The sequence below is a fragment of the Pleuronectes platessa genome, chromosome 9, assembly GCF_947347685.1.
Source record: "Pleuronectes platessa chromosome 9, fPlePla1.1, whole genome shotgun sequence".
NCBI classification, from domain to species: domain Eukaryota; kingdom Metazoa; phylum Chordata; class Actinopteri; order Pleuronectiformes; family Pleuronectidae; genus Pleuronectes; species Pleuronectes platessa.
In genome coordinates, this window is record NC_070634.1 from 27,688,453 (window position 1) to 27,707,283 (window position 18,831).

The 18,831-nt window shown below is 49.6% G+C and overlaps 1 protein-coding gene across 1 annotated transcript in view; it reads right to left on the reverse strand.

The window, feature by feature from the left end:
* frem1b (Fras1 related extracellular matrix 1b) overlaps positions 1-10,765 on the reverse strand; it is a 29,323-nt gene extending 18,558 nt beyond the window's left edge. The window contains 12 exon segments of the mRNA XM_053430594.1: positions 1-134; positions 202-398; positions 470-612; positions 1,370-1,714; positions 5,159-5,290; positions 5,357-5,465; positions 5,622-5,945; positions 6,329-6,528; positions 6,665-6,924; positions 7,180-7,274; positions 7,356-7,590; positions 10,482-10,765. The exon segment at positions 1-134 is cut by the window's left edge and continues 72 nt beyond it. Of these exon segments, the coding sequence (XP_053286569.1) occupies positions 1-134; positions 202-398; positions 470-612; positions 1,370-1,714; positions 5,159-5,290; positions 5,357-5,465; positions 5,622-5,945; positions 6,329-6,528; positions 6,665-6,924; positions 7,180-7,274; positions 7,356-7,574 (2,158 nt within the window). The 5' untranslated portion in view covers positions 7,575-7,590; positions 10,482-10,765.
* Between the last annotated feature and the right edge of the window lie 8,066 nt (positions 10,766-18,831).

Consider the following 18,831-nt stretch of genomic DNA (forward strand, 5'->3'; position numbering starts at 1 on the left):
GTGTGTATGTGTGTGTGTGTGTGTGTGTGTGTGTGCTGCGGACCTGTGTGAAGGACTTTAACACCGGCACCATGTGGTCCCTCCTCATGGCGTTGGCGGTGTCTGTGTAGAAGAGACGTCCTGCGTCCATCAGCCTGAAACACAGAGGACAGTGAGACGCTGTTTGTCTCCAGGAGCCTGAGGAGAAGGTCCCGTGTTTACCCAGGATGCATTGGGCTGAAGCAGGGCTGAGTGACGGTGTAGCTCAGGTCGGAGGACGGATGCTCTCTGTCTGTGAAGTGGAGGTGGGACGGAGTGAGGGACACCACGTCCGTCTCCTTCACCCTCAGAGAGCGGACGCTGCCGGACGCCTCCACCGGGACCTGGTCCTTCACCGGGAACACGTGGACGACCACCGTCTGTGACAGGGACACGAGGTGAGACAGTGTCTGTGTGTGTCTGTCCTGTTTGTCTCAGTTGTTGGACTCACGTATGTCTGAGACAGGTTGGGCGGCTGGTGGCTGTCGGACAGCGTGAGGTCGAAGACGTCCTCGAACAGCTCGTCTCCCGAGTGCAGGTAGAACACGTGTCCCTGCAGCACGTCCCTCTGCAGGAAGCTGTCCACAGGAACCCCTGCACAGGAAGTGACATCACAATGACGAGCGCCAACACTACACCTCGTGAGCAGCAACACAATCCAGTGTTAACAACTGCACAACCACAAAGAGACGTTAGAGAAGAACCAACAAGCTCTTTATTATAATACTTTTACTAAATGTATAGAAGCTTCTCTTATTATGTTATTAACATATTAAAATGAATACTTTTGTGGAATAAGTGATCAGCTGTTTATTGATTTAGTTTCGATCGAGCTCTGATCTTAGCCACTGAGTCATTTTATAATATTATAATATATAATATTCATTTAGTTTTTCATTCTTATATTTCTGGTTGAAAGCTTTATGCTCATCTAACGTTTAAACTTTTAACTGTTACTTTCAATTCTTTACTTTTAACTCGCAAAACATGTTGGACCTGTGTGTTATCTATATTAATACATTGTATTATTATTACATTATTATTATTTAGTTGTTTATATTTGTTTTTCTTTATTTAAAATTACTTTTTCTGGCGTCAATATGAAGATGTTTGTTTTTTGTTCTGTTTCATCAGAAAAAACTAAAGTGAAACATTTAAAAACCTGTTAAAAGTTAAACTTCAGATCTAACGTCTGAAATCATCTTTTGAAACTTATGTTTTGATCTCTGATGTTTTTGGACTTTCTGTATTTCTGTCTTTTGTCTGAACTCGTGACCTTTGACCTGGACTCCTCCCACATGTACTCCATGCTCCTGGTGGTGCTGGTGTGTTTCTGTGGCTCCTCCCTCACCTGCCTCCTGGGGGGACGTCTTCCTGAGCAGCTGCCCCGCCCGGGGGGGGGACACCACCTGGTACAGGATGTAGTCGTCGCTGGAGTCCAGGTCGGAGGCCAGCAGCATCATCTCCTCCAGCCTCACGGCTCCGCCCTCCTGCACCTCCACCGCCACGTTGTTGATGAGGAAGGGGGGGGAGTCGTCCTTGGGCAGGATGTTGATGGGGAACTTGTGTCGGACGCTGTGTCGGCCGTCGCTGATGCGGAACACGACGTGGTCGCGGGTGGTGTCGCTGTCAGAGTGATGGTAGACCACCCCCCCGTCCCGGAGGTCCTGCACCCGGAACATGAAGGCCTTCCTGCCTGGGACACAGGAGCACGCAGGGGAACTCAAACAGGAAACACACATCTCGTTTTGGGCAATTTGGAGATTGTGTAGCAGATAAATCTCAATTGTGTTTGTATGATAATAAATGAAAAGGTTCAAACAATCCCACAGAGGATTATACAAACGCACAACCAGCAGAATATCTTCACACGTCCAGGAACACGTGTGTGTCTGTGGGGGTTTGTTCTCATGAAGATACATGAGAACCTCATCAGGAGGTTCTCATGTTCTCCTCATGTTCTCCTCATGAGAACATGAGAACCTCCTGATGAAGTTCTCATGTTCTCCTCATGTTCTCCTCATGTTCTCCTCATGAGAACATGAGAACCTCCTGATGAGGTTCTCATGTTCTCCTCATGTTCTCCTCATGTTCTCTTCATCAGGACGTGAACACACGAGATGATCAGAACAATCAGAGCTTTCAAACTTCCTGCCGGACACAGAGTGTGAAACAGAAACAACAACTGACTGAGGCTTAATATTAATTATAATTAACTTCACATTCTAAAATTAAAATTATTATACAAGAGCAACACACAAGTGTAAATCGTTCAATTTCACAAGTCCATTTGATCTGTGTAGCAACACATCATAGTTTATGATCTCAAGGATTATTTTTTATCTGTCAATATAAAAGGAAACATGCTGGTTTTAATTTATAAGTAAATATAGTGTAGATGCAGTTTTTGTATCTTTAGCTGTTTAGACAAAATAACTTTTATTGTGAAAGTCAGATTTGTGTCTGATATCGATGTCAGGATGAAGAGTTGGACTAAAAAGGAGAAACTTGTGTGTCCTACATAAATGAAATATAGTCCAGGTCCATCTGTCAGCTGTGTGCTGCTGGCCGCCCCCCCCCGTACAGCAGCAGAGCGTCATGTGACTGGCGGCCCACTGGAGGACATGTGTTGTTGTCAGTGGACGCTTCACACTTTGATTCAATTACCGTCCCAACACACGAGCTGCGTTTCTCCCATTGTCACTGGAAATAACAAGTTTCTCTTAGCGCCTGGAGGGGGGGGGGGGGGGGCGCTGGCTGCGGTGTGTGCTGTGAACACCGGTGGGGCAAAATGTGGCGTCCTTCCCGGTGGCCGTCCCGGTGCCAGGATGGGGGGGGCTTCCTGTCTCCCTGCGTTTGCCAGAGAGACAGAAGGCCAAGGTCAGCTGACAGATTGAGAGACGAGCGGTCGCGAGCCGAACCTCATTAGACTCTTTACCGAGGGAACCGGCTCCTGGTCCAACTGAGGAAACAACTTGGTAATTGGGCCCAAAGGTGGCGTTGGGCAACCGGCCCATAAAGAGAACGAGCTGGGACGCCTCAGTGTGTGTGAGTGTGTGTGTGAGTGTGTGTGTGTTTCAGACAGGGAGTGTGTGGTGGGACAGGCAGCCATCCATTTGGCTGAAGGCGTTGGACGGAGCCTGCAGTGACTGTCCCCCCCCCCCCCCCACGCTTCAGCGTCCCCGCCCTCGAGTCGCAGCACCGAGGGTCAGCTCCTCGTCCCCGGAGACACAACTCCACCGGAGGACCCACTAACTGCCTCCTACAGGCCGCACGCACAACACGTGTGTAGAGCGCCGCCAAACTTTTGTCGGGTTCCAACTTCTGAACGAGAGCAGCAGATGAACAGAGTCTGAACCGAGGAGGAGGAGGAGGAGGGGGAGGAGGAGGAGGAGGGGGGGGGGAGGGGGAGGAGGGGGAGGAAGAGGAGGAGGAGGAGGAGGAGGAAACCTGCCTGATGGAACAAGTTTTAACAACTTCCAACTGAAACACAGTTGAACAGAAACAATCAGCTGCTTCTCTTCTTCACATCTGTAAAGTTATTTGTTTTAATTTTAGGTTCATGGTCGAACTTAAAAACTTTACAAAGTTTACAATTGTTGATGTTCAAAAACTTAACCAGGTTCAAACTTTGAAAGACTCTAATGAATTAAAGATCTCTGAGTTACTGACACTCTGTTATAACGTGTTTACTTCTTTGCTTCTTTGTTTCAACCAACAGAGGAATAATCAAATAATTTAAAATGAATTATTAGTATTAAAGTAAAGTATAATTCTAAACCGCCATCACTTGTTGTGTGTTTGTTACGGCAGCAGAACGAGTTTCAGGTTAAACACTCCACTGTGTTTACAAGTCCCAGTTAAATCTTTACTAACGAGTCGGAATGAGGTCAAATATCATCTTTAACTTTCCTTTGTCTTTATCCGTTTATTATTTCTGGGATGGATTTTGTGTGGACACATTCCTCATGTTCTTCACACCTGACTTTGTGTAGATGTGTTGTGTTGTGAGGATTCTGTTGTGCTGCTGTGAGAGAAAAGAGAATTGTTCAAACTGGTTAAAGGTTTGTTATCTTTCCAGTGAGCTCACAGTTGGAGGAAGTTTTACCATGTGGGTCGGATTTGATCTATTTTATCCATTTATTTTAATTTATTTCATTTTATCTGTATTTGCATCAGGAACATTTTCTCATATTTTTCATATTTTCAATGGTTTAAAAACTAAAACAGCTGTTTGGAAAGAAGCAGAGAAGCTGCTCAGTGAGCCGCGGAGAATCAGCAGAAGACAAACTGTCCTGTTTCTAAACGTCTGAAGGAGAAAGGTTAAGTCCCTGAACCCCTCAGGCCCTCCCCCCCCCCCCCGCTCAGAGCTGGTAGCATGAAACCTGTTTGGGGACAGTGCAGCTGCTCCCTGTGCACGGTGGCATGAAGCAGCATAAGTCCTCCAATCTGCTCGCTGCAGCTCCCGTCAGAGACAAAGAGGACGTCTCCCTGCGCACTGGGCTGGAAGGGACAGACGTGGACGCAGCCTCTGGCCGGCCACGTGGCCGCGGCCCCATTTTACACCTGATTAGGAAACACATGCAGGGCCACGAGACATATGCTTCCCCAGCCACCCCACGGTCCCTGGCGGGGGGGCGACACATGGAGCAGAGAGGGCCAGACGACGTTCTCGGGGAGTTCCCAGGGCGGGGAGCGTGTCGGCATACCAGCACAGGATTAGAGGTTCCAGGTTTAACTCCCGGTCTCCTCCCGGTGAGGAGACTCCTCAGTCCTCAGAGGACAGTTCACCCAATCCCTTATCATCGTGCTTCCACAGTTTCTCCTTCTTCTCCTCCTTCAACCTGGGAGCACATGAGCTGCTTGAGGGAAACTAGAACCACCAACACCAGTTTCAATCCACTTACCTTTCTGTACCCAGACTCGTGTGAGGTCACGGTGACCTTTGACCTGTGATCTCTGACCACAAAACTCTGTACAGATCATCCAACTGAACAAATGAAGAAATCCCATCGGAACGTTTTAGAGAAATCAGCTGATTTCTAGATAAGATCACAGAAACCTGCAGAACACCTGGTGGATATTTACAGTACTGCATGTTTCATTTATGCTGGTGACCCCGTGACCTCTGACCCCTCACCTCTGACACTGAGCCGACCGTGCAGGGGACCATCCACCGCCACCAGGTGGACGCCCTCGATGTTGTCGTTGTCCACGATCTGCAGCTGCTCCCAGGTGATTGGTCGAGACTGACCCTCCAACAGGTCCAGACCTGAGATCAGTAGATTAATCAAATCTGCAGATTCCAACACCACCGACCTGAGGATCTGCTTCTTACCCATGTTCCACGAGACTCTGGGTGCGTTCGTTTCTGACACCCTGATGGAGATGTGCACCACGATGGGGGGGCTGGTCATATAGGAGCCGTCTATAACCTGGAACTCCACCTATCAGAAGATCCAGGGGAAGTTAATGACTGGATGGAGAATGTTTACATATTTAAACAGGATCCACACGTTGTTGCTGCTACGCTACATCTACATCTCCATCTTCATCATCAACAGCTGTTCATTGAGAAGAAGAAGTTAAACACGCTCCTGCACCTCGTAGTTCCTGCGCTGTGATTGGCTGCTGTTGGGCGGCTGGTAGGCCACCTTCATCTCGTGGAGGTCCTGCCAGGTGAAGGAGCCGACGGGCCGGGTGTGGTCGTCCAGGTGGGTGACGTAGCCCTCGGCGGGGGGGGCGGTCACGTTGAAGACCAGCCTCTCCTGCGGCGTCTCGTGGTCGCTGGCGTCCAGGGCGGCGGTGGTGAGCGGCGTGAGGATGAACTGGTCCACCTCCAGGATGAAGGAGGCCATGAAGGCGGCCTGGGGCGGCTGGTTCTGCATCGCACCGTGGATCAGAACTGGTAACCACACCGCCTGCGACTGGGAGCACAGGAAAGAAAAACTTTTAAAAACCTCTTTCAGGACGTGAACATTTAACTCGAGTGTCACAAAGGAATCAACACGTGATGACACACTCCGACGTGTTGGAGATCACAGATCTGCTAACACCAGCCTTTCAACTTCAGAAGACTTTAAACACAGATGTACGTGAAGCGGGATGTCACACTCCGACTGCCAACAAGCTTCTCAACGTCTGAGAGGAACTCAAACATCCACTTCAGACTTGGATATGACAGAAATGTACTTTATCATCTAAAGCACTTCATCACATCTCTTCTGAAAAGTTATTTTCCTCCAACTGGTTTCCACAGAAATATCAAATCTCTCTGTGTGTGGATCCAGGTGGTGTCCGGGTCTCGTACCTCCAGCAGCGCCCGGGTGCTCTGCTCCCTCAGCTCCACCCGGATGGAGATGTAGTCGATCTCCGGCGATGGAGGACTGAGGTGCTGGTACTTCAGCCCGGAGCTCAGGAAGTCCTGGCAGCTGGTCTTCAGGAATCGAACCTCCGTGGTGTGATGGCGACAGGGTTTGTTTCCAGGACAGAGCGTCTCCGTCTCTCGTCCTGAACACGAGTTCAACAACGTGTCAATCAAACAAAGTGTCAATCAAACAGCTTCATCTTACCCTCAGGGTTTTCTGTGTATCTGACTTGCTGGCTGAGTGTGTAGCAGCACGTGATGTGTCCAGATGTGTGGTACCTTTCCTCAGCGCGGCGTCCTCCTCCCTCACCAGCTGACCCAGCGCCGGGACCCGGGTGGCGCCGGTCGTGAGCCGGACGGTGCAGACCAGGTCCCCCGAGGTTCTGATGCTCAGCACGGAGCCGTCGATGGCGTTGGACAAAGCGTAGAACTGAGGAACCACCAGAGGAACGAGGCCCAGCTCCACCACAGCAGAACCCGAGTCCAGGACCCGCACCAGCAGGACCAGCGTCTCCACCAGCGTGTCTGAGGACGTGAACCTTCACACACACACAGACACACACACACACACACACACACACACACACACACACACACACACACAAACACACACACACACTCTGATTCTGAATTTCTGCAGGTTTGATTGTTTGTGAACCAGCAGGTCGTCGGGTCCGACCCGTTCACGACTACAGGAACATGTCAGATGTTCAGTTCATGTCTGAAAACATCTGTTGTATTAATCAAGCAGTTATTAATTATGATTTTGAATGACTTCTCGTCTCCACACTGACCTGTAGACTCTGAGCACCACCCTGTCCTCGTCCAGCAGGGGACTCCCGTTGTGGACGTATCTGACCTCGTCCTCCAGGAAGCTGCAGTCGAACACCTGCAGACGACAGAGGAAACCCTCAGAACACTGAACCTGGGCCGGTTCTGTTGGTACCAGCGTTCACCACATGGTCCTCACCTGAGGCGTGAGCTGGCCCACTCTCTGGGTGACGGCTTCGTTCATCACCACCTCCACCTTACAGTCCCCACCCGGCTCCACGCTGATCTTCAGCTGCTTCTCTGTGACGAACACCGAGCGACCCCTGGAGACCTCCACGCCCGAGTTCACCTCCACCAAACTCCCGCTGCAGGAGGCCGCCGCGGCGAGCAGCCACAGCAGCACGAGGAGGGCAGCCATGTTGGATGATAGGATTCTGGTTTCACAGGGAGAGAAGGAGGTGTGATGGAGAGAGAGGACGTCAGGTCACTTCCATCAACCTGCTTCCTAACAAACACTGAGTCCACTTCACCTGAAACCAAGTTTGTGTGGAATCAAAACAGGTCGACACTGTGACTGTGTTCATTATAAAGACGAGCAGGGGAAACAGGGGTCAGGGGTCAGGGGTCAAGGGTCAGGAGTCAGGGGTCAGGAGTCAGGAGTCAGGGGGCAATGGTCGGTCCCCCCGATAGGACCAGGACACATTTCTATTTACATCTGTCAACACAAACAAATCTGTGCCGACTGTTGTTCACGTCATTTGTACATAAAAGATTTAACAAATTGAACTTAAGTGAAGAGTTGTCTCTCAGTGACTTGACCTCGTCTGACCTCCTCACAACCTGCTGGGTTCACTAAAGAAGAATCTGTGGCTGTAGCTGTTGACTCTGTGTTTGGTCTCCACCTCCACCTGAAGGAAATATCTGATAAACCAACAATAGAACAAACAGTTTTCTGAAAGTTTCCTTTTCAGAGTAAAAATTTTTCAGTTTAAATCTGCGACTGACGAACAGAAACTCCACGAGCTGCTGATCTCAGATCTGAGATGGATTCAGGATCGTTCATAAACAAAGTAGTGATTCAAGAAGCTTTCAGATAATTCTCATGTCTGTAAAGTCTTTAAATTGTAAATCCAGTCAAGCTCCTCAGAACCTTTGGACTTTTCCAAACTGAGAATCGTCTGATCTTTATCAACTTAATCCGTCATAAATACACAGACCCCTGATCAGGTTTAACTCTTTGACTGTTCAGAGCCACCAGAACAACTCAGTCCTCCCAGCTCCCAGCATGCAGCTGGCTGACGCCACAGCTCACTCCTGGCCGGGAAACGCTTTCACCCTCCATTTCCCTCCAAGCTGAAGCCCACTGCAGGAAACACGGGGTTAATCTTTGTGACCCGGCCGAGGAGCTGGAGGAGGCGCGGGACAGGCGGCGCGGGGGAGGGGCGGGGCTTCTAGATCAAAGCAGGGCGCCAGCTGGAGCCGGCGTGTCACTTCCCCTCCGCCCAGACGAGCGGCGCTGCGTTAGACGAGACGTCTTCAGACTGAGGGAGTCGACCTCACGGTGAAAACACGGAGCCGAGCTTCACCGTCACAGGAAGTCACACAGAGGGTTCGACTCTCGTTATCAGTGCAGGTTCGAGTCCGGAGGTTTCAAAGTTCTGATCAGAGCTGAAGATGAAACTCACTGAGCCGGGGATCGAACCGGACTCAGGTGGAGGACGGGTTGAGTTTAACCATGTGACCTCGAGTCAACAACCATCATGTGACCAAACTTAGTTCAAGGTGAATTTATTGTTATTTACTAATCAAACAACAAAGTTTAGTTCAGTTTCTTGAAGGATCTTGAAGCAGAAGAGAGATGTCTCCACTGCGTCTCTCAGAGGAAGTGGTTTGATCTCACCTGGACGTCCTGATGTCTCTGCAGAGACGACTGTTGGACGAGCGGAGACGTTAAATGATCCAGCAGCTGCTGCGTTGACTGGAAGTGACTCAGTGCAAATGATTGGACGACACAGAGTCCTGCAGTCTGAATGAAGCTGGAGAACTAGGATCAGATTCAGACCCACTCGGTGCTTTGAACGTCTCAGATCTCCTTCAGGGGACGAACCTGAGGACACGGGTTGACAACCTCCTGAGGATGTGGCCCCTGGGTTCAGACACAGCTAATGTGACTGTTTACAGCTGAACTAGCATTAGCATTAGCATTAGCATTAGCTACATACAGAGGCTAACAATTCGTTTCCTCAGTTTCTTCACAAACAGCAGCCGGAGACACACGAGGCGAATCTGACGTTTGGGTCTGAACCACAGACGGTAAATAAAGATGGACGACATGACAGCTCCCAAACCTGCAGCCAAATCATCTCATCGCCCCCTGGTGGCTGGCTGCAGCAAAGGTCACTGACCTCCTCCATGTTAGCAGATGGAACATGGACCAAACTAAAAGTACATTGAGGGTTTGAGATGGTTTCTGTCATTTCAGGTCGTTCTTATCTCTCTGATGTTTCTCATCAGTTTGGTTTGAATCAGTTATTTCATGTTATTAAAACATGATTGACATCTGAGACTGACTCCTGATTGGTTGAGTGTGTGTGGGCGGGGCCTTGATACCACGTTCCTGTACAAGTTGATTGGTTTATTACAAACTGTCTTTTCCAAGTCTTCGTCTTCTACGTGTGCGGCTCCTCTTCTTCACCCTGAGATGTTTGTGTTCTTCCAGGTTCACGTGTTGGAAACCTCATCAACACAACCACTCGCTCACTCAAGTGATCGTTTGTCTGTTTGTGTGTCTGTGAATCTGTTTATCTGCAAGTTTATTCTCTGTAAATCTAAATTCTAAGGAAGCTGACCCTTGTACACAAGTTTATTTGTGTTCGTACAAAAGTTAAGTTGTGTGTTTGTGAGTTTATGAGTTTAAACATGAAGTAAACCCTCAGTTTCCAGTGAGTGTCAGCAGGTCTGAGTTGAGGTGCAGTGTCTGTTTGTGTGTCTGCAGGCTTCACTGTGAGTCGCTCCCTGAGTTCCTGTGTGACTTTGTGTCTTTGTGTCTTTGTGTTCATGCAGAGTTGAGATGCAGGCTGACAGAAAGTTTCCACTGAGCTCCGGCTGCTCTAATCACATCCTCCGCCCGTAAACCTGAGGAGACACACTTCACTGAAGGAGTGTGAGTTCAAGCCTGAGTGTTTCAAACCAGAAAGAGAAGAACCGGGGAATGAAAGACAGGAGATCCACTCGTTCTGCTCCAGGCCTGTTGGAGGTGTGTGTCGGCACGAGAGCAACAACACAAGTGTGTGTGTGTGTGAGTGTGAAGTCGGTTGGCACCTACCTCCAGTTGTGTGGAGCTCCTGTGTTCGCCTCCGTCTTCTTCACCTTCTGTGCACGCTCAGAGGAAGAGGAAGGCTGTCACACATAACACTTCACACTCACCGTTTGCCACCACCCCCCCATTCAACAGCCCCGGCACCCCGAGACGTCTGGCATCCAACAACACAGAGGGGGGGGCACACTGCGAGATAGGGAGAACAAAGGGCGAGCAAGATCCCTCCACTGGTTGAGTCCTAAAGCCAAAACCACAGAGAGAGAGAGAGAGAGAGAGAGAGAGAGAGAGAGAGAGAGCAGACAGGAAATGTGCTGTGAGGATTCCAGGACATTTTTACAGCCCCCCCGTCTTGACTTCTCTCTCTCTCTCTCTCTCTCTCTCTCTCTCTCTCTCCTCTCGGTACTGGTCTTTTCTTCACCATGAGACCAACGACCCACGTCACGCGTGTCTGAACCAACACGGACACGGAGGCCGAGCAGGAGAACGACCTGCTGACATCACATCGCTCTGTGGAAACACAAACTGGGATTTGATCTGTTCACGACCAGATCTGATCCATCGATTAGAAACATCTGAGTTGTTCCATGTTTTAATGTTTTAATGTTTTAATGTTTTAATGTTTTAATGTTTTAATGATTTAATGTTTTAATGTTTTAATGTTTTAATGTTTTAATGATTTAATGTTTTAATGTTTTAATGTTTTAATGCAGGACTCGTTCATGAGCTCGGAGGAAATAGAATTTGTTTCTTGAAGAGGAATGAGTCTTGTGAAGCTGGTTTTTGAGTCTGAGTGTTTCAACACATGTTCAGAAACCACAGAGCAGCGTGGGGGGGGGGGGGGGGGGGTCTGACTGCTGAGAAAAACATCCAGCAGGAAGGAAACTGCTTCTTCTCTCTGAGCCTCTGAGGAGCTACACATTCCCACCTGGACCTCCACCGGACCAGAACCTGGATCCTCGATGACGTCTCTCAGCTGATTGGTCGAGGGCCGGTCGACGCTGAGGCCAATCAGGAACGTGATGAGGCGCGTTGGGCTCGGCCGGTTGTCGTCTGGTTTTCTGCTTCAGCTGTTGTCGTCAGTTACTGATGTTGAACTTTGACCTGCGACAAAAACACAAGAAGAATCTGTGACTTTCTAAAACAAAGCTTCTCCTGCAGATCAGCAGTTTATTCCATCTCCTCCAAATAAAACCTCTGAAAAATATGATCCTGTAGATTATATTCTGAACCTTGGACCTGAAACTGGTTTCAAAAATACTATTTTTATAGCAAATATATCATTAAAGTATTTTTTATGCCAAAATGGTCAAATGCTTTTTGGAGTCAAAACAAGATGAACCTATTTCTTTTGGTTCATATGTCGTGATTTTATTATTTCATCAGCTTCAGTGTGAGTCCGCTGATAAAAATGAATTTGTTTGGCGGATTCAAAATAATTAAAATTACCAACAACACAGGAAAGAAAAGTAGAGCAAACTTTTTGTTCCCTGCAGTGACCTCGTCGCAGCAGGAAGTTGTGTAGAGTCGGAGCGTGTGTGTCGCTCTGGATTTAGATTCATTCCGAGGCGTCGGTGCCAGACACGTCGCTGCCGCTCGGCCTTGACTTCCAGTCGACTGTCCGGCTCCCTGATCACTTCTGACTGCTACCCTTTGCGTGGTGACTTTGGACTTTGCCACGGCGTTTGGCCCGGTGCCCACCCCCCCGGGCCCGAGGCCCCTGTCAGCCTGATGCCGTGACTCCTCCACCGCCTGAAATTAATTTCCCTTCCTCACTGAACCATAATTAAATCCTGGAACAGTCTGTTCCGACGAGAGGAAACAAACAAGGAGAATTATTCTGCTTTGGACTGAGTTGCTTTGTTGGCCATGAATCCTGTGAGCGTTTCGTGATCACGGAGCGTTGGCTTCTCTGGGCGTTGAATCTGAGGGGCGGAGCTTCCCCTCTGCTGGCGCCCGACACCTTCTAACAGCTCTGTTGGCCGGGAGAGTGAGAACCAGCCGGCGCTGCTTTGAAAGACACTTTTCTGGGGTTCACTAATTATCAGGTAAGCAGCCCCCCCCCCCCCCCCCCCTCCAGTTTCTGCAGCGCCGCTCTACAGCCACAGATAGCGAGAGAGATTAAAGCCGCTCTGGTTTGGAGCCGTCGACCGCAGCCTCTCCGCCGGCGGCGTGTTGGCAGGAGAATCAGAGCGGCCCGCTGCCAGCCTCGTGGCACCGCTTCAGCTCGACAGCACCGGCCCAGGAGGAGCTGGAGCGGCGTCCCCCCCCCACAGAGAGGAGACGTCTTTATTAAGAGATTCACAGAGACTCGCTGAATATCCCTCCATCATCACTGCTCCCGTCTGTGGCTCCATATGTCAGAGCTGAAGATACAAGAGCTGAAGATTCAAGATTCAAGATTCAAGATTCAAGATTTTTATTATCAAATGCAAAACAATAACATGAAGCAGTCGCTGGCAGTGAAATGCTTGAGTCACAGGCTCTCTTCTAAAAATGCTCATGTAATTACAATCAAAATTAAATAGAAATAGTATAAAATAGAATAAAATAGAATATCAAAATTGAAAATAGAAAATAAAGTATATATATCTAAATATATATAAAAACAGCTGAAGAGAAAATAAAACAACAATAGTGCAATTTGTGCAATGGTGCAAATATGCAAATATGTCACAGAGATGGTTTGGTGGAGTTATTGCAGTTCAGAGGAGTTTAACAGTCTTATGGCCTGGGGGGTAGGCCGTAAGACCAGAGTGAGAGCGAGCAGGTAGAGCTGCAGCGAGCAGCGATCACTGATTCATCTGCCAAACACTGGAGTTCATGAAAGATCATTAAAATGAATCGTTCGGTCTCTAAAGTTTCCTGAACCAGTAGAAGCTGTTTAAAGTTTCCTGAACCAGTAGAAGCTGTTTAAAGTTTCCTGAACCAGTAGAAGCTGCTGGACAGAGTTTCAGGTGACGTCTCAGTTCACGGTCACATGATCCTCGTGGAGCCAACGATGGTTTCATGATAGAAAACTTCCGTTGGCTGAGTTTGATTCTGGACGAGCAGAAACTGAGAAGCTTGGAAACGCTCACAGCCTCTTGTGATTGGTTCTTTTCTGTCAGGAAGGAGCCTTCTCTGATTGGTCCGGCTCCTGTCACATGACCTCCTTCAGAGTAGAGTCACTGTTACCGTTGTCTCTGCTCACAGCTGTTTACCACCATACAGATGTTTACATGAGACCAGATGTTATTACAGCAATCTTTGTATGACAGCACGTGCACACCCAGTGCACGTGAGTGGGCGTGTTTATGTGTTTATCAGATTAAAACAGATACGGAGCCAAAACGCTCGTGTGAAAGAAACTCGAACTTGGTGTGGATGTAGCTGAAGTGTGTGTCTGTGTGTGTGTGTGTGTGTGTGTGAGTAGCACATTAGTGTAGTGTCGGGCTTCATCTCCTCTCAGGCCCATTTGTCCCATTACACAGTCGTACTGGTGACCAGTGGAGAGTCTCACTGGGAACCTGTCAGCTTCAATACGTCACAACCACTGACTGACACCCCCCCCCCACCCCGTGTGAGGGGGGGCACCTCCTGAAGAAGACGGGGGTGGGGGTGGGGGGGTCTGACCTACCCTGGCAGCGATGGGGGGGGGCGGAGCTCATCCTCAGATTATGCAAATGAAGCGTCGTTTTGATCCAAAACAAACCGGACTGGCCGCTCATGTTTCTCCAGTCGTGAAAGGGCAAGACTCCCTGGGAGAAATACCAGGAGACGCGAGGGTGAGAGAGGGCGAGCGAAGGAGCAAGGCATTGTGGGCAATGAGCGGGGCTAGACGGGCGGCTCCCCCAGCGTTATACATTATCATATTTCCACGTAATTAGTTGGTTTTTCCACATGAAATGAGGAAGCGGCTCGACGGTGCGTTCATCGCCGTGAGGAGAGCTGCCCCCCCCTGCTCCTCTGCTACTGAGCCATGACCTTTGACCTTTCCCCTTAATCATCGACCCAACAACCTCACACACACACACACACACACACACACACACACACACACACACACACACACACACACACACAGCGACCCTCATGTAAACGATGACTGCCTCCATGGATCTGATTAGAATGTGAACAGGGGCCATTAGAGAGCAGTGGTCTAGCAGGCGGCTGCAGGGGCCCTTGGCCGGCGGCGCTCAGTGTCACCAACACACACGAGGGCCACATGGCACGAGGACCTGGGCACACAACCAACACACATGATATTCAAGTGGTTTGAGGTCCTAGCTGCCGGCCTGTGTGAGACCTGCTGAGTGTGATCCGACTGCAAAGTATCATGAGACTCCTGAACCTTCATCCTCCTGGTGCCAACATTACCCACAATGCACCTGCTCAGCCTCCCCAGGTGATGTTGGAGCCATGAGGAGCTCAAAGATTCAAACATCATCTTTGAAAATCCTCCTCAGTCAGGACCAATCATCTCAGTGAACCGTTCACACCTTCACGTGCTCAGCCAGGAGGTTCAGATCCTGAGAGTCTATCAATAAATATCTTTTAACCACAGAGAAATAAATGAACTGATTTTAAAAAGCTTCCAACGACTTGATCCTGATGACATCACGTCAGCCACGTTGAACCTGTCACATGATTAATCTCACATCAGGAAGTAGAACTCGCCGTCCAATTGAAGCGATGCATCTAAACAGGTTCAATTAAATCTGTGTGTTTCTGATTCGAGCTTCTCTCATCACCCTGTGTCACCGTGTTCCTCCATCTTGAATCTTTGCTTTGCCACAAACTCTAAACTCTGGTGACGTGGCGTCGCCGGGGGTCCTGATGAAACCGCTCCATGGTGTGTGATGGCGGCCTGGGCCTGGATGGAGGGACTGGAGGACATGGACCAGGCAGAGCGGCTGGATGGATGGACTGGAGGACATGGACCAGGCAGAGCGGTTGGATGGAGGGACTGGAGGACATGGACCAGGCAGAGCGGCTGGATGGAGGGACTGGAGGACATGGACCAGGCAGAGCGGCTGGATGGAGGGACTGGAGGACATGGACCAGGCAGAGCGGCTGGATGGCGTGTGTCCCTGGGAGCGCGCTCAGTGAAGCAGCAGGAGAGCAGTAGCTTCAGATTAGACCAGTGAGGCTGGAGAGGAGCTGGCTGCAGTCCTGACTACATGCATCATCAGCCAGATTCCTGTGTGTGTGTGTGTGTGTGTGTGTGTGTGTGTGTGTGTGTGTGTGTGTGTGTGTGTGTGTTCTGCTTTGAACAGGAAGCCATCTTTCCCTCTGCTGATCTGACAGAGACTGAACATCAGATCAGTGCTGAGGAGGAAACCTGGACTCAGATGTTTGTGTGGAAGCTGCAGAAGGTTGACGGTTCACCTGCGTTTGCTTCCGGCTCCTCTGACTCACGGAGGTCTGGTTCTTCTGGACTCAAGGAAGCAGCAGCTGCTGGAGTCTGGAGACAAACGTTAGAACAAGTCAAAGAGAAACACGTGTTTATCTGAAACAGGAAACAGCCTCTGATCACACAACCTGAAACTGATCCCACATGACCAGTGCATGTGAACGGTCATGTGTGTTCTCAGTGTGGATGTGACCCCCCCCCCTCCGAGACAAGCGAGGTGAAGCCCGGGGTGGAACCATCCAGGGTCACCAGGATGGAGCCAGAGAAGATCCATTCATCTGATTTACAGTCACTTTCTCCACAGAACGTTACCTTCTGTGGAGAAAGTGACTGAACGACTGCTCAGCAACACGCTCGGCCTGAACAGAGAAGAAGAGCTTTTAAATCCAGCCAGCTGTGTGGGGACATGTCCAGAGGAGGAGGAGGAGGAGGAGGAGGAGGAGGAGATGAAGGAGGAGGTAGTTGGCTGGTGGAGGAGCAGGACAGGGCAGCATGGCGTCGCTCCAGTCCGCTGGCCGGAGCCCAGTTGGTGCTTAATCACAGCGAGTGGTCAGCCTCCGCCTTTCACAGCCAGCTGACATCAGTGTGTGTGTGTGTGTGTGTGGGGGTGTGTGTGTGTGTGTGTGTGGGAGGTGTTGGGGGAGTTGGGGCATCCCTACCCCTGTGCCCCCCCCCCCCCCATCCCCCTCTCCTCACCTTCTAACATGTAGGTGTGTAATCTGCAGCCAGGAGGGTGGAGGATTAGACAGTGTGTGTGTGTGTGTGTGTGTGTGTGTGTGTGTGTGTGTGTGTGTGTGTGTGTGTGTGTGTGTGTGTGTGTGTGTGTGACCTGCCAACATCATGAGTGCATGCAGACGGTGGTGGAGAGCCGAGCCAAGGCCGGAGCCGAGCTGCCAACCGTGCTGGGTGACCCGTCCGTCCACCGCTCCTCCCCAGACGCTCTGCAGACACACAGTGCCAGCTCGTGTGTGTGTGTGTGTGTGTGTGTGTGTGTGTGTGTGTGTGTGTGTGTGTGTGTGTCTGTGTGTGATCACGATCTTTAGGTGTGAAAACGTCACATGCTGACAGTTTGGCCGGTGAAACCCAGCGGCTGCACAGCGTCACATTCACATCCTCAGTGATTCTGTGTTGAGCTCGTTCCATCACGTGAAAGAAAAACTGAAAAATGTAAATCGAGTCAAAACGAACGTGTGAAATCAAACTTTCATGTACATCAAAAAATGTACATGAAACAAACAGCTGCTGTAACTGATCCACCAACTCTGTTCAGAATTCATCATGTTTTCAAGTATTGGAGATAAACTCTGGTTTTTAATAACTTCATAGTGATTTTAACTGACCTCAGAGGTCAGGGGTCGTGACCTCTGAGTGACTGATCAGCTGTCACATTAACCTCTGTGTTTCCATGAAAACAACAGATCAGACATGGTGAGAGTTTCTTGTTAGTTCTGAGGTTGTGAGGTTCTGAGGTTCAGAGGTTCAGAGGTTCTGCTGAGGTTCTGAGGATCTGAGGATCTGAGGTTCTGAGGTTCTGAGGTTCTGAGGGTCTGAGGATCTGAGGATCTGAGGTTCTGAGGTTCTGAGGATCTGAGGTTCTGAGGTTCTGAGGGTCTGAGGATCTGAGGATCTGAGGTTCTGAGGTTCTGAGGTTCTGAGGATCTGAGGATCTGAGGTTCTGAGGATCTGAGGTTCTGAGGATCTAAGGATCTGAGGTTCTGAGGTTCTGAGGGTCTGAGGATCTGAGGATCTGAGGTTCTGAGGTTCTGAGGTTCTGAGGATCTGAGGATCTGAGGATCTGAGGTTCTGAGGTTCTGAGGATCTGAGGATCTGAGGTTCTGAGGTTCTGAGGTTCTGAGGATCTGAGGATCTGAGGATCTGAGGTTCTGAGGTTCTGAGGTTCTGAGGTTCCTCTCGAGCCCTGATGCTGATGGAGGCTCACACGGCGTCTCGCAGCAGAACAACCCTCTGAAGGTCAAACACGAGCAGCGTTAGAATCCTCGCCTCTCGCCTCTCGCTCATTATGCAGTCCTCCACCGTCCCACGTCTCGGTCCCGGTCACAGAAACACGACCGGGGGGGTTTCAGGTCACATTCAAATCAGTGTTTTACTGACATGTTAAAATAAAGGTTTGAATAAATCACACAGGAGGTTTGGATGTAGATTCTTCTCCTCACAGGGGATGAGCCTCCTGCAGCAAGGCCTTATGGGTAAGAGGAGAAGACGTCCTCACCTGGAGACGTCACCTCCAGAGACTGTAAATACAGATGGACATGTCCCACCTGCTAACATGGAGGAGGAGGGGTTTCATGGCCGATGGTGCAGCCAGCCACCAGGGGGGCGATGGAGATGCTTTGGCTTCATATTTGGAAAAGGAAACAACACAACTTTCAAATTTCTTTTTTTCAGTTTAACCTCGTTGGTTGAAATTAATTAACTTAAAATGTAAAGTGAACCAAACTAAAAATTAAATTATTCTGAAATATTTAGTTACTTTCAAAGTAATAGTGAGAGACCTGCCAAAATAAAAGCATCAAGAAATATTAAAGCTTTGGATGATTTTTGTCTTTTCTACAAATATCTGTGAAACATTAACGTTAAAATCACTGTAAGAGGGACAGATGAGACTGGAGTAGACGTGACACCAGGACCTGGAGCCGTCCTCTCAGGTCCTGGTGTCTTCAGAACTTCAGACCCGAAGACACCAGGACCTGGAGCTGTCCCTCCAGGTCCTGGTGTCTTCAGAACTTCAGACCCGAAGACACCAGGACCTGGAGTCGTCTTCCAGGTCACTGGTGTCTTCAGAACATCAGACCTGAAGACACCTTCTGAAAACATACCAGGAAGCTGGAGCCGAGTCATTTCTTTAAATGAGAGTGTTTGAGTGTGATGATGATTGTGTGTATAATGTTGTGTATCCCGTTGTGTACGTGTATGTGAACGAGCTGCCGGAGCCGCAGCAGAAGG